The sequence below is a fragment of the Berghia stephanieae genome, chromosome 3 (genome assembly GCF_034508935.2).
Source record: "Berghia stephanieae isolate SIO BIC M18660-M18661 chromosome 3, UCSD_Bste_1.3, whole genome shotgun sequence".
In the NCBI taxonomy this organism is placed as follows: domain Eukaryota; kingdom Metazoa; phylum Mollusca; class Gastropoda; order Nudibranchia; family Aeolidiidae; genus Berghia; species Berghia stephanieae.
Window position 1 is genome coordinate 43532087 of NC_088362.1, and position 14854 is coordinate 43546940.

A 14854-nucleotide genomic window follows, 5' to 3' on the forward strand; every position below is an offset into this window, starting at 1 on the left:
ATCAATGGAGCTGTGCCGAAAATGTACATACTAAAAGTACAGTACAATGTTTCTAATTTAGTTTATCATCATGACCTTTTAAAACAAATTGAAAAAAAAAAAATCAACAAATCAAGGTTCTATCAAACCGATGAGATATAGACTAAATCACACAACGTCCCTGGTTGCATAAAAAAAATATGGCGGCGCTTGATCTCAGACTAGCCACTGTTGTCATGTCTGCCCCTCTCTAGTCTGTGGTCAAAAACAAGCCATTTGAGCTATGGTAATCAAAATCGTGGTCTCCCTTTACAGTTCATCAGCTCCTTCTTTTTTTTTCTTTTTCAGTTTGCGAGTTAAGAATTTATTTAAATGTTAATGCTACCCGCCTGTCTGTAAATCAAGGATACCGCTAAACGAATGACGCAACTTTCGCAATGTTAAACGTGTTCCAGAAAAATCAGTACAACCAGCCAAAGAGCTTCAATTCGGCACTGTTCGCGGGTTGATGTCCCATGAGAGGGGTGGCTATCTTTTTTTATTTACCTCGGAACTGGTGCGACCTTGTCGCCACATTGGCTCTAATATAGTAAAGAAATAGAAACAATTATTTTAAAATAAGAAGTAATGCGCACAATTATGAGTAATAAATTTACAACAATGATAACATAACTCTTGATCATGAATGAATGGCAATTTTACGACTGTTCTCAAATTGGACTCTATAAGTGTCAGATTTTTAGGACGAGACGTGCCAAAAAACAAAAACAAAGAATAATTAAGGTAGAATTAGAATAGGGTCACAAGTGCGCAAAATCCATATAGCTTTTCCATCTAAAACTAAAACTAATAGAAAATACATTGTTTTAAAATGCGTACTTAAAATCACAAAACGGACGATTCCACGTGCCATAGCTACATTGACACCCGTCAATCAAATGACTCGTGTTGATTGTTGATTAAAAAACTACAAAAAATAATAATAATACCAAAACTACCTCTTCCCTTCACCCCACGCCAAAGAAAATCGAAGAAACCGGGATCTGATTATTACGTGTGTTGAAAACAATAAACATGAATTAAACAAGTGTTTATAAGAAATATAATAATAATAAACAAATAATGAATGCGAAAAAAAATTCGACAGCAGCCAGTAATGGACGGACCTAATTGCTTAATACAACGAAACATATCTGGCCAATCTCCAATGTAAACATGGCAGGGACATCAACCCGCGAACAGTGCCTTAAGTTCTTCCCAGCTTAAAGCTATCAGTCTACCATTTACTATTACATTATCACTGATTATCATGTTAGTCGTAGTATCTAGACTGATTATCATTTTAGTCGTAGTATCTAGATATCTCTATCACACTATCATCACCACCCTACCTTCACGCAGACTTGGTAAGCACTAAAAAGTTCCTTGCATGGGTCGTTTCTGTCTCCTTTCAAAAACTTTTCGGCAAAGAACTTATTGAAACAGTCATCATATGCTTTCTTCAGTTGGACACAATCTTCTCCTATACTGTTCATGGTCATGAAATTCAATAAAACAGGTCACCAAGGTTTTGTTTACAATGTGTAGAAATCAGAATCGAAAGTAGATTGATGTTTTTAAACTTCACATTTCAACAGTTGCATTGTATCGAAAGCGAAAGACCTGTGGAATATTATTCTTAGACTCCGTTATTAGTATTACTTTTTATGTGATAACCTTTTCAATATTGAGACAGAGATATATTTGTCTCCATGAAACAATTAATTTATGACTTTCAATATTCTTGATTTTTAAAAAGTCATTGGACGAAAGGCAAGAAAGAAAAAAATATGCTTTGTAAAATTAAACTTGAATGTGCGAAGTTGTTTAGAAAAATCGAGTACATTTCACTTCCTGTTTTTCATGACGTCATTTATTGTACTAAAACACTATGATTTAACATTGTTTAGGTATGTTGGAAATTATTTTGCCAATCGAGACGTCTAGATGTTTTCATCTTAATAGTATTATTTCAACACAATTTATTTACTCTAGACATGTTTTGTTAAACGATACGATATGTATGCAATGTATGTTCGCAGTTGGTTATTGAATGAAATAGAGTATACAATGTGAATTCTAGGTTGCTGGACTGGAGTCCTAGATAGTCTTAGTTTTGGGCTGGACAAACTGGACTGGGAATGGGGGAAGTTGTGGATAACTCTTCTATAATATCTTAGATCTAGACTATTTGTAACTGTAAAAGATAAAGTAAAATATTTGATGATGGTGTCCCAAAATGTTCTAGATGTTACATTCATGGTTTGGCATTGATCCAGTTGTAGCCCTCTTCTTTATCTTAATTTGAAATCTTTAAAAAACCCAAAACAAATGGAACTGGAACATGGCCTACTATAGTTACGTCATGAACGGGAACCAAATTTTTCCTGATGAATTCTTTTTGTATTCCGAATTCGATTATTAGTTGTGGAGTTCAAACTAAATTTATTAAAGATGTTTGCTAGTACATTTTAGAATGGTAATTAATAGGATCATCGTATTTATCATCATCATTCGAATTTTCGAGTCTATCTAGACTAGATCTAGTATAGATGGGGGTGTGTCTATTGTGTTTCTGGTTTCTGTAACCGGGATCTTTTTCTAATTTCAAGAGTTGGGTGATTGGCCCTACACCAACTTCTTAGTCTTAGTCACAAGAAGTGGTAGGTGCTGGTCCATCCTCAAGGAAGACAATTGTAGTTGTAGAGGTTTTATTTTTATGGTGGTGCCTCTCACCAGCCATTCACTGGTTTATATTTATGAGGTATCAGATTGATTAAACAACACAGGAATGTTCCTCTATGGCGGATCAGGGAATGGCCTTCAGATATGGATACATGGAGGTTAGCTACAAGATATAAAAATAAGTAGTCGCAGACCAACTGACAATTGTTCAAGAGAAGTTTTTTCAAGTTGTCAGCTGGTCTGCAACTGCTTATTTTTATATCTTGTAGCTGACCTCCATATATTTGAAGGTCATTCCCTGATCCGCCACAGAGGAACATTCCTGTGTTGTTTAATCAATATGGTCGCATAAACCGATAATATTTGAATTGATACAGATTTTAATGGGTATATGACATTGGTGGAAATGGTAGTGTTTTCCCATGGTTTTTTAAAGTTTTCTTTCAATCTTTTAATTTTTTTCTTCATTTAGGTATTCACTCTGATAGATGTTTGAGATCCTGATATGGGTTGAATTGAACTCCTTTTGTGATTCCTGATCTTAGTATCCCGATGTTTGAGCAAAATTGTGAAGACAGTAAGCAAGAAGGAAGTGCAGCAAACATAGTACCCCACATTCAATCTTTGACTTTAGAACACAGATATTTGGTCGAACCCAGAACGAGAGCAATGTCTGGTGATTCAAGCCAGATTGTGTCGTACCAGGACACAGCCTCTAATTCCAACTCCAAGTATGTCAAGCTGAACGTTGGTGGTGCACTGTACTTAACCACAATTGACACTCTTTGCAAGCAAGACACTATGCTACGTGCTATGTTCAGCGGCAGGATGGATGTTCTCCATGATGTTGAAGGCAAGTAGTTTTGTGTTGATGTAAGAGGAAGGGGAAGGGCTGAAGAGGCTCATTTTACAAAACATATTATAGTCAGATTTTACATTGATTAGTAAATGTTATCTTTATGGGTTTCCCAACATCATCATCATTATTGTCAGTAGTAGTATTGTTCCTTTATTATGCTTAATGTTGTATGCTATAGACCTGTAAATTCTCAGTCAATTAACTGAAATCAGTCAATTCGTCAAATTCAAATATTTTAAAAAAGGAAAGAAAGAAATGAAGAAAGAAAGAATTCATGAATCTTAGTCAAATGACCATAAAATAATTAGGAATGTTCCACAGCGATACGCATAGCTCATGGGTCATTTATATTAACGATAGATATATTGCCAAGGCTAAGCGACACTTTTTAGAATTGCCATGTCTGAACACATCCCAGTGTATTTTCACACAGCCTTCGAGCCTTCGTGAAATTAATTTTTCATTTTCCAAACCTGTCGTGATCCCAATGGTAGCCAATTTTAACTGAGCAGCTGAGCTATATATTTCACTGTTTCGTCTAAGCCAAAATTGATCACATTTACCTGGAGGGAAGTAAAAGTATGAAAAAAGTAATATGCGAAAGCTGGAAGTGCGTTATGTAGACACCTTTATTAAATCGAAAGTTAGGGATTGCTACAGTACATCTCGATTGCCTCACATTGTAAACAAACTGGTTGACCGTTTCTAGTTTCTTCACTGATTGGGTACCAAATTATAAGGAACAATGGTAAGTAGCCTAATTAATTCCTGCACAAATTAGTTTTCTGCCATTGTTTTGCTCACGCCAGCTTTCTGTTTACTATTCATTTCGATTCTTTGGATTTTTCCGCTACGAAGAGTTTTAGTCAATTTTTATAGAGCTCATGTACAGGTCTAATGCGATCTTTTTCATTGATTAAATCTTCAATTATGGCTTTCCCAGTAGACCGCTCAGAGCCACGATCGGGCTTTAGAACCCAGCTTCCTTATCAAATCTGGTTACATTCCTTAAATATCTCTCGCCAATAAAGTCTGCTACTCTCCACTTGCGAATGTAGCAAACTTTGTTTTGCTGACAATGATAGATGTCACTTTGTATATATATATATATATGTGTATATATATATATATATATTATATATATATATATATATATATATATATATATATATATATATATATATATATATATTATATATATAATGAATCTGGATTTTAACCCACATTTTGAATGCACTATAATTTTTTAGCTGTGTGGTAAGAGGGTTAAATACAAATGTTGTTTACGGTTGATTGTTGATTTTCATGTTTGCATGATAAGTCAACATCCCATGTCTTTCTTTTTCCTTTTTTACCATGTTTTCTTTGTCATACTTTTTAGTAATCAAAGAGAGCGATTATTCTATTCTTGCTTTGTGTTTTGTTTAATTTAATCTAGGTTGGGTCTTGATTGATAGAAGTGGGAAACATTTTGGTTCCATTCTTGCATTTCTGAGGGACGGCTCAATAACCCTACCAGATTCAAGGCAAGAGCTGGAGGAACTTCTCCAGGAATGCAAGTATTACTGTGTGCAGGAGCTTGTTCGGCAAGTAGAGACGGCACTGAACACACACACACCAGAACCAATCTGCCAGGTCCCTCTCATCACATCTCCCATGGAAGAACAACTTCTGATATCCAAATCTACACAGGTAAGCTGTCAGTTAGGCTAGGATAAATGAATAAAAATATGCAAATTTACAATATATCCTTTCAGCGCATTAGAATGTTGCATACATTTGCCTAGTGGACAACATTGAACCAAATTTTCATGCTTTTCTCTAAGTAGGGCATTCATTCACATCTGAGTCAAGTGGGGTAATATTTAAAGTATGCCTTACCCAAAGACTCAACTCTTTGAACTAGAATTTTTTTATCATTGTCACCTATCTTAATCACTGATAGCAATGAACATTACACGGCTTTGTTCAAAAGGGTGTTTGTACAACTTCCCAATGCTGCAATGAGTATGTCAATGTTTTCATTTTCCTGCTGGTTTAGTTTGATAACAATGATAGTAATAATAACAATAATAATAATAATATTAATGATAATAATGTAATAATAGTCATGTTTTAAATTCAGATTGAAGGAGAGTCTATAACATGCCATTTTGTTAAGTTTATTTTGAGTGTATAATCTTTACCTTAGTATAGGCTATCTGTTACTTTTTTTTTTTTACATTGTGATTTCAATATTCATTTGGTGCAGGGATTTGCTCTTTTTTGAATCAGGGTTTGAGAATGACTGTATATTTATTGAAATTTCCATTACTTCATTCTGGGTTTATTTCTGTCAAACCAGTAATACAGTCCAAGCTGGTTTATTGGGACGGCTCGGTTCCTGACAAATTTTCCCAATTAAGCGGCGACCATGAAATTGAGTGACATTCTACATCTTAATGAAAAACAAATGACACCTTAATCTTCCACTAACAACAAGAGACAAATCTAATTGCTCAAAACAAAGAATATCCAACTCATGACGGTTGTATAACTAAGTAACACATTAAGAATGCAGTGTCTACCCATTCATCTAATTGAACAAACAAACTATTTTGTGGTGACAGCCTTGAACAAAGCCATCACTCATTACATTATAATAGATGATAGTGATCATTATCCATTACACCTTTGGTCAGTTGACTCATGACCATGAACGTGACTATGGCAGTCGATGACACCTGCACGGGATACAGGTAAATTCTATTATTCACATCTCTTTGATGACTATGACGACAAGTTTGACCACACACTCACATGATAGACTCTAACAGGGGATACAGGTAAATTATATTGTTCACATCTCTATGATGAGCTTACAACCACACACACGGTTGACTGTCCCATTAGAATAATTTGCATTTTATGAACCATCATTTTAAACGATTAGAGACAACGAAAAAGCCCTTTTATGTCATTGTCAAATTTAGTCCCCATTAAACAGCGGGCGTCCCCAATTAAGCGACTGGGATTTGGAAAGGATATGACTTTTTATATAGAAAAGATTTCGTTCCCAAGGAATCTTCCCAATAAAGCGGCTGTCCCAATACTGGCTTGGACTGTACAACAATTGTAAAATATTTATTTTGTGATGATCAAAAACTTTTGTGGTGGATAGATTTAATCTATTTTTTTTTCACCATTCTGAATCGGTTACAATCTGCATTAAAAAAATTTTTATACAATTTTTCCATTTTGTTGTTACTGGATGTATATAAGGAATAATTTGGGTAAAAGAATTTTTAAAATTTCAAGTGTATTCTTATTGATTTTTTTTTTCTATTTTCAATCAAGATTTATGAAAGGTATTTTGGTTATTAAATTCTCTTACCTTTTGCAGCCTGTTGTCAAATTCATCTGTAATCGGCACAACAACAAATACTCCTACACAAGGTGAGTAAAGTCAAGACTTTGATTGTTAAATTGGCATCTGGTGCTTGCATGGTCTGAGGGGCTGAGTCCATTTCAAACAATGGAAGCATCATTTGCCATGTAGCCATTCGTTATTAGTTAAATATTAATGTGAAATTTGAGTTGGGCATTATAGATTTATGTGGCTTCTTACTTTTGATTGCCAAGTTTTTGTTTCTTCAATTGAGAAAATGTACCCCAATGTAGTAAAAATGATAAAAGCTTAATCTCATATAATAATAAAAGATTACGAATAAAGGAATGGCTGTTTAACAGAGGACACCAATGAGAAAAACCATAGATGTTAAAATAGTGACTTGTTCATAAGACACTTATTACAGATGCAATAACAAATGAATTGATTACAATTTTACATCCCAGCATGTCTGATGATAACCTATTAAAGAACATGGAGCTTTTCGACAAGCTGTGCTTGCGGTTCAACAATAGGGTCCTCTTTATCAAAGGGCTGATTGGGAACAATGAGATTTGCTGTTGGTCTTTCTATGGTCATGGCCAGAAGATAGGAGAGGTTTGTTGCACATCAATCGTCTATGGCACTGACAAAAAACACACCAAGGTAAGTCAGATTTGACAAGCAAAAAGAGTTATTGAATATGCATTTTGTGGAATAGACATATATATATACCTAGCTAATTTGATGGGATCTGCAGAGGGAAAATTAATAATGAACTAGAGCATTTATATAGCGCAATATCCACCAAACGTGCTCAAAGCACTTTCCAGTGGGTCCCTGACCAACAGCAACACGTAACATATAAAACGAGACATGACGTCTGTTAGGCGATATTACATTTTATTTTGTTTTTTTGAAAACATAAAAAGGCATATATGTGTCTCATACTTATACTAGCTTCATTTATAGCATAACTGTAGTGGATTGTTTGTTTCAATTTATTTAAGGAATCCCAATAATTAGAGAAATATGAAAACATGGAGTTTGTTATTGGAAGTTAATGGCAGGTTTCGTTTTACTGATAGCTATTGGTAATGGTAGTCAGTGGGTTGGGTTTTTTTTTTTTTTCTGTTTTCGTTTTTCATAAAACGTGGTTTGGGGTATGGGGAGGGTAACTGACCATTATTGGTGGGTCCTGACTTTTGTGAAGGGATTAGGAAGGCAATTTTTATAATATATTTACCTGAATGTAATAGAAATTAAAATGTTGGCATCTCTCTCAGTTTATTGAAATAAGTATCTGTTATATACACGTTTGTTAGATGTGAACTTGTTTGTAGTTTGTGGTTTTATGAGGGTCCCGATAGCTTTGTTGGTTGAGCACTTGCTTCACACACAAAGGGACCAGGATCAATCACACGAAGTTTAGATTTTTTTCTGACGGCTAGTCCACCCAGAGGTGATTGGGTAGCTGAGTCTTTTAGATCTGATGGAAAGTACTTTACAATAGACTAGCATCCTATCGTAAGGGTAACAAGCAATTTTTATTGTCTTTTTCACGCTATAGAAATAGGTGTAAATTCAGCCTCCATTGGTCTAATAGCTCTGAAGGACTACATGATATAATGGGTTGCAGAGGCTTTGTATTTAACTTTGAAAAGTTAAATTGGAAGGCTTGAAATATGATATAAAGAATGTAAAACTTACATTTTGGGCTCAATTCCTTTTGCAAATAGCAAAACTAGAAAATATAAATTTCCCCTGCTGGTAATTTTTTTAAAAATATCTACAACAAATAAGCTGACTACTAGTCAACTAGCACAAGTGCATTTTCTTAAAATTGTTTGTTCTTTATTTCTTGAAATCAATCATTTGAATCCCTAATCATCTGTGCATTTGTATTTTAAAAGACTTTACCCGGCATATTTGATCCAAAATGATAAGCTCCAGTCCAGAACAGATATATCGACAAAACTTATATGACGTCATGCTTATATCAGCATTTCACCTAGGTCCCATTGTTTATATAGGATAAGTAAATATAGATCTTGTGTATCAATGTGCATTTGCAATTTGACCAGAAGACCTTATATTGACATCACAGTTTTAGTGATAATGACAATAGCTAATCTGCAGCAAACAAAAACGAGTAACTGTCTGCTGATGATAACCAGTATTAAGGAAAATTGACATCTCCTTTCAATCAATGCATACAGAGTTGCTAACTCTTGTTAGTCCCTTAGGTTTTATAGGATCTCAAATTAGATAAATCTGACAAATCCTAATTTTCTTTGACATTGTTTTTTTTGATGATCCAGTGATATTTAAACATTAAATACATCTTTAAGTATATATATTTCTATTGGACTTAATATGAAGACTTGCAGTTTCAATGTCTCTTTTTTTTAAAAAAGTTATCAGTCGAAAGGGCTTGTTTACAAGTGGTTGATAGGGAATTCCAAAGTCGGATGGTGGAGGGGAAGAAAGAGGAAAGATGATGGTGGTTCTTGAGTGGGGGGTTTCAAAATTAAATGCTGAGTTTCTTGTTTTGTTGTTCCATTTCAAATGGCTAGTTGGAATTTCGAGTTTTCTGTTTTGTGCTTTGTGGAATACGAGGAGTTTGTTGATGGAACAACTTTCATGTAGCAGTTTCCACTGGAGATCGTTTATACTCATATCCTGCTTATAGTTTCCATTGACAAATCTGGCCACCCGATGATGGACTTTTTCTAGCTCAGTGCCATTTCTTGTGATGTGTGTGGGTCCCACACTGAGCTATTATATTCCAGTATGGGCCTGACAAACGTTTCATAGCATTTCTTTTTCACAGATTGGTGGCAGCGGCTGATTGGTCTGTTGAGAAAGGCATGGTTCTATTTGCCTTAGTAGCTGTATTGGCAATATGCTTCTTACACTTCATATTACTGTCCAGGGTCACGCCGAAGTACTTTGCATTCGTTATGGATTTCATCCTTGGTTAACAATAACAAATCTCTTTTTCATCCAACAATGCCTTTTTTAGGGGAATAGCTATTTGACAAGTCTGGTTTGAATGCTGAATGTCAATTTTTATTTTTGCAATTGTCTTTCATTATTTCCTTCTCTAGATTGAATTTCCTGAGGCAAGGATCTTTGAAGAGACTCTTAACGTCCTCTTGTACGAACACCGTGGGAAAGGTCCGGATGATGCTATCATGCAGGCTACAAGGGGCCACAGAGACCGTGGAAATGGCTATCACAGTGACGAGGAGGATGACAGGGCCTTCAGAAGAAAATGAATAGTTTTGACTTTATATAAGTTATTTTTGTAGTGAATGGGCATATTTGTAATTGGCTTCTTTTTAATATTAATGCCATCAGTTATATGAGATAAACCAAATTTCTTTTTTAAAATGTGAAACCTAATTTTTTGGAAGCGTTCTTAGGAATGTATCCTACATACAAGAACTGAATTATGTAGTGTGTAGAATTTATATAAACTTTTGTCTAATCTTTTGTTTTTGATGTGTGCAGTTGCAATGTTTAAAACGAAAAACATGTGACAATTATATTTTACATAAATCTTTTGGATAATTGTGCATCAAGAAGATTAATGCGATCAATTTGCCTGCTTTTTTGTTTTGAAATCACATTTCAGGAGCCAGATAGTTAACACATTTGAAATTGCATACAACAAAAAGTACTGGTCATTCAAAGTCACACAGCCCATGGAGCCAGAGTTGGACCCTTTTCTGTAGTATTAAATCAACATTAACAAATACTTCATACTTCTTTGATAAGACTCTGGTTTATTATAAAGTACCTTCTTGCAAATTTAACAGGCCCTGCTAGTCAATCACTTCTTGGTGTTACACAGGGTATGAAGAAGAGAACCAGTTGTCTTGGTTCTTTGTGTGTGTTTTTTTTTATGGAGCATTTATATCGAGCAATATCCAATAAAATGGGCTCAAAGCACTGAAGGGGTCGGGTCCCAAGCCAACAGCAACATGTAAGAAGAATAATGCTGTTCTTTTATCATCTCATCTCTCAACCTCTGCTATCTCCTTCGTTGTTGCTGCAGGGGTGAGTTCTGGCTGGGGTTATTTGCAATCCTACAAAACAAAAGCATAAATACATTCTACATGCTAGCTTTTTCAAGTATTAGGAGTTATAAAACATCTTGTTAAATTTCACCAAAAGGTGAAGGGCTCTAACCAAAAAAGTATAAAAGCTAGGTAAATAAATTTTTTTTAGAAATACTGATTTACAAGCACTTTTATTTTCATAGAGATATATATGTGATTAACAAATTGAATCTGGTAATGTTACAATGTTCTTGTGTTCACATGAATGGACAATTGAATAAATTTGTTCGATATTAATTCATGATGAACTCAGGAGAGCTTATCGTGGTTGTGTATTCAATAATTCCTCTTGATTTTGATGTCCACTACGGATCTTTGACTTATTCGTTCACTGTGCAGAGTATTTTTTCTTTTATCAAAATGAAATTGAATGATAAATATAGTCAATTGTATTTATTTCCCGTTTTTACGTCTTTCTTTGTGAAAACGTTTATTCATCATTTATTTGCCACACTAAATTGAGCATGTAACACACATATCATGGTAAGGGTTGCTTATGTTAAAAGACCTTTGAAATTCCTATGATGAAATAAGAGATACATTTTAAAAGTTAATAATAACAATAATAATGTATGGTTTTTATATAGCGTCTTACCCCGTATCTCAACAAGCTCAAATTCCCTGATATGATCATAACATTTCAAGGATAGCAATAATAAATATGATAATTAACATCTTATTTATCAAATACATAAATTTAAGCCATGGAACTCGTTATAATTGGCACTTTTGAAATGATTTATAGTTTTAGAATCTTTGGTTTTGTCAAGTTGGTCAAAGCCCCCTAATACTGTATCTTGCCTTTTGGATTTAAGTCCTTTGATCCTCACATCAGGAAAAATGAATACTTGGTTAGCTGAAAAAGATAACTCTGATATTCAACCAATTGAAATTGTCAGGTTTTCCCTGTTTTTTTTCTTTCTGTTGCAGACATGCACAGTGCAATAAAAATACATTCGTCTAGTATGCACAGTTAGGTCAGTTTGTACAATTATTAGGCTATTTGAAATATCTAGTATTAGTATTTTCCAGCCATTCTAACTCAAATTACCATTGTGATTATTGCACAGCATTCACAGGTGTAAAACTAAGATACACGCTACTTAAGTTTAAGTATGCAAGGTTCATCAATTGAATGTGAGATAAATTTTGAGCCCTCCACTTTTGGATCTTTTTTTTTTTTTTCTTTTTTTTTCTTGCATTGTTTGTGTCAACATCAAGCAAAAGCTAGTTGTACATTAGTGTAATAAGTTGATTCGTAATCTAAGGATGTTTTTAAGATTCAACACCTTGTGATATCCTCTCCTTACTTATCTCCTTTGCTGTTCTACCAAGCATTGCATTAATACTTCAAGCATTATAATGGATCCTCAGTCAATCTGTCTGTTTCTGCGATCTGTCCTTCTGTTTCTGTCTCTAATGCCAAGATTTATTTCCTTCATATTGATATCCTTTTGTTCCAAATGGATTTTTTTTTAAAGCATTACATAATGTACTTTTATTTAAATGAATTTATTATAATCAAGATATTATTTTTGTTGAGAAAAATATTCCTCATGGGGTTCACACTAGCCATTCATAATTATTTGAATATTTTCTGATTTGCCAAGTACATTCGCTGTCTTGCTGGCCTTAATTATATCATAAAATATAACGTATGAAAGAAAGCATTTTCTCTCTCAAAAGTTATTTACAATAACAATAAAGGATAAAATGGTTTAAAATGTCTCTCAATTAAAAAATCAAATGAAAACAAAACAAAACAAAGTCACTGATTATAATTGAAACTAAAGTACTTTTATAGTCTCCAAATTATTACTTTCCTTTTCTGATTGTACAGCTACACAGTTAAATCATGTTTTTGTTAATCCTCCTAATTCCCGGTTAATCTAAATTTTTAAAAATTATGTTTTATATTTGCAATGTGAAAATTTGAAATGAATTCAATTTGAATGCATTGTATCTTCCCAACTCCTTCCACCACAAAGAGAAAATGAAAATCGTAATAAAAATTATTTTAAGAAATAATATTAACTTGTCATCAACAATCCAAATTTTAAAAAAATATAGCAATATCAATAAAGCTCAATAAGGTTTTACCAGCTTTGAAATGACAGTCCTGTCAAAATGGCTATATTCAGATTGAAGGATTTCTGAAAGTTCGCTGGAACCTACACGTTTATAATTATAACCACATAGAAAAGTTCTCATGTCTACCGAGTAATTGGGATCTACGCATTTATATAAATTGTATGTTGTACTTGTAATCTAAAGAATGATATTTACTTTTGATGTATGTTTTGCTTAAATGTTTCTTGTTTTGAATAGTTGAATTGTTTTCTTCTTTGAAATAACATGATGTCATAGTAGTCAATAAGTTATGAAGCTGGGTTGATTGTTTCTGCACCAATCGATCACCATTAATGATGGAATAGTTTTCAAAAAGCAGAAAACTCTTCCTGTTTGTCAGAAAGCCAGAAGTTTACAGCCTCAACCATACCTTCATGAGCACAAATCTAAGTAAGCCACTTAAGCACGTATTGCTTTAGATATGTTTTACCAGATTATTTGGCTTGAAACATGTTTTACCAGATTATTTGAATATAAACATGTTTTACTCGATTATTTGGTTGAAAGACATGTTTTACCAGGTAATTTGGCTAAAAAACATGTGTTTTTCCAGATTATTTGGCTAAAATTATAGTGATAAATTTTCCATATCCTCCATAATCTTAAAACAATTTGTTTTCTGTGTTTCTGATAAACCAGCATTTTCACACTTGAGAATCTTAAAGAAAATATGCAAAATATTAGAGCTTTTATTTAGCGCAATACCTCTAGATGTCCTTAAGTCACTTTACACAATGGGTTGATTGCTATTCCAAAAGAGGAGCTGTATTGCTACTTTCAATCTTTCAAAGGTTAGAACAACGCTGGAATAGGTGTTGATGCTGTAGGGAACAAGTGTGGAGGTGATAGTGAAGAAATAGAAGTATAAAATTTGAGATGGCCTTTTCTTATTTTACTGACTCAATCTCATGACTAATTGACCGTCGTGAATTTTATAGATGAATGACTGTTGAATCACATTTTGTATTGTATTTCATCTTACTTTTGTTGTTGATGAACAAGTTGTATGGTGATGTGTAGCCATTTCGAAACAATAAAATTAAATGAAATAATTTGAATCAGTTTTATTGTTTATTAATTGAAGATAAACAAACATGTAATAATTATAAAAATGTAGATTATTTTTGATGTGCCTATTCCATATAGTACAAACAGCTCTAGGCGCCTTATCCATACAAACACAAAGCTGCAATATCAGGTCATAGGTACACAAAACATGCTTAAGACGTTCATATCATGAAAAATAATCCTTAAAAGGAAACTGATTTTGATCTATCAAATATTTCCTAACAAAATAAGTCTTAATATTTGTCTTAAAAGTAGCTTATGTATTGCATTTTATTAAGGAAATTGGAAGAGAGTTCCAAATAGAAGGAGTGGAATGAGAAAAAGACTATCAGAAAACTTTTTGGAGCCTTTTTTGGGAACGGTATATCGGAGATGATCACTAGATCTTAAAGTGCTGGAAGGAGAGTACAATGAAATAAGGTTGCATAAATATGAAGGAGCAATTTTGTTGACACATTTAAAGCAAAGGACAGCAATTTTATATTTGACTCTTAATTCAACAGGTAGCCAGTGAAGTGACAATAACATGGGTGTACTAAGATCTCTTGCCCTTTTTCTTAGATAGATCCTAGCAGAATGATTTTGGATGCACTGCAATTT

At 33.6% G+C, this 14854-nt stretch overlaps 2 protein-coding genes across 7 annotated transcripts in view; one reads left to right on the top strand and one right to left on the bottom strand.

Annotated features, from left to right (window-relative positions):
• LOC144967789 (TP53-regulated inhibitor of apoptosis 1-like) overlaps positions 1-1624 on the bottom strand; it is a 7224-nt gene extending 5600 nt beyond the window's left edge. The window contains exon 1 of the mRNA XM_078905436.1: positions 1371-1624. Within this exon, the coding sequence (XP_078761562.1) occupies positions 1371-1520 (150 nt within the window). The 5' untranslated portion in view covers positions 1521-1624. The remainder of the gene's footprint in view (positions 1-1370) is intronic.
• LOC144967788 (BTB/POZ domain-containing adapter for CUL3-mediated RhoA degradation protein 3-like) overlaps positions 1-14244 on the top strand; it is a 16169-nt gene extending 1925 nt beyond the window's left edge. The window contains exons 1-6 of one of the 6 annotated variants that reach the window (XM_078905434.1): positions 1584-1791; positions 3176-3556; positions 5001-5254; positions 6945-6997; positions 7397-7595; positions 10040-14244. In XM_078905434.1, the coding sequence (XP_078761560.1) occupies positions 3256-3556; positions 5001-5254; positions 6945-6997; positions 7397-7595; positions 10040-10210 (978 nt within the window). In that variant the 5' untranslated portion in view covers positions 1584-1791; positions 3176-3255 and the 3' untranslated portion in view covers positions 10211-14244. Of the gene's footprint in view, positions 1-1583; positions 2049-3175; positions 3557-5000; positions 5255-6944; positions 6998-7396; positions 7596-10039 lie in introns of those variants that run through there. The other 5 variants (XM_078905429.1, XM_078905430.1, XM_078905432.1 and 2 more) reach the window with 5 other exon arrangements.
• Positions 14245-14854: the final 610 nt, after the last annotated feature.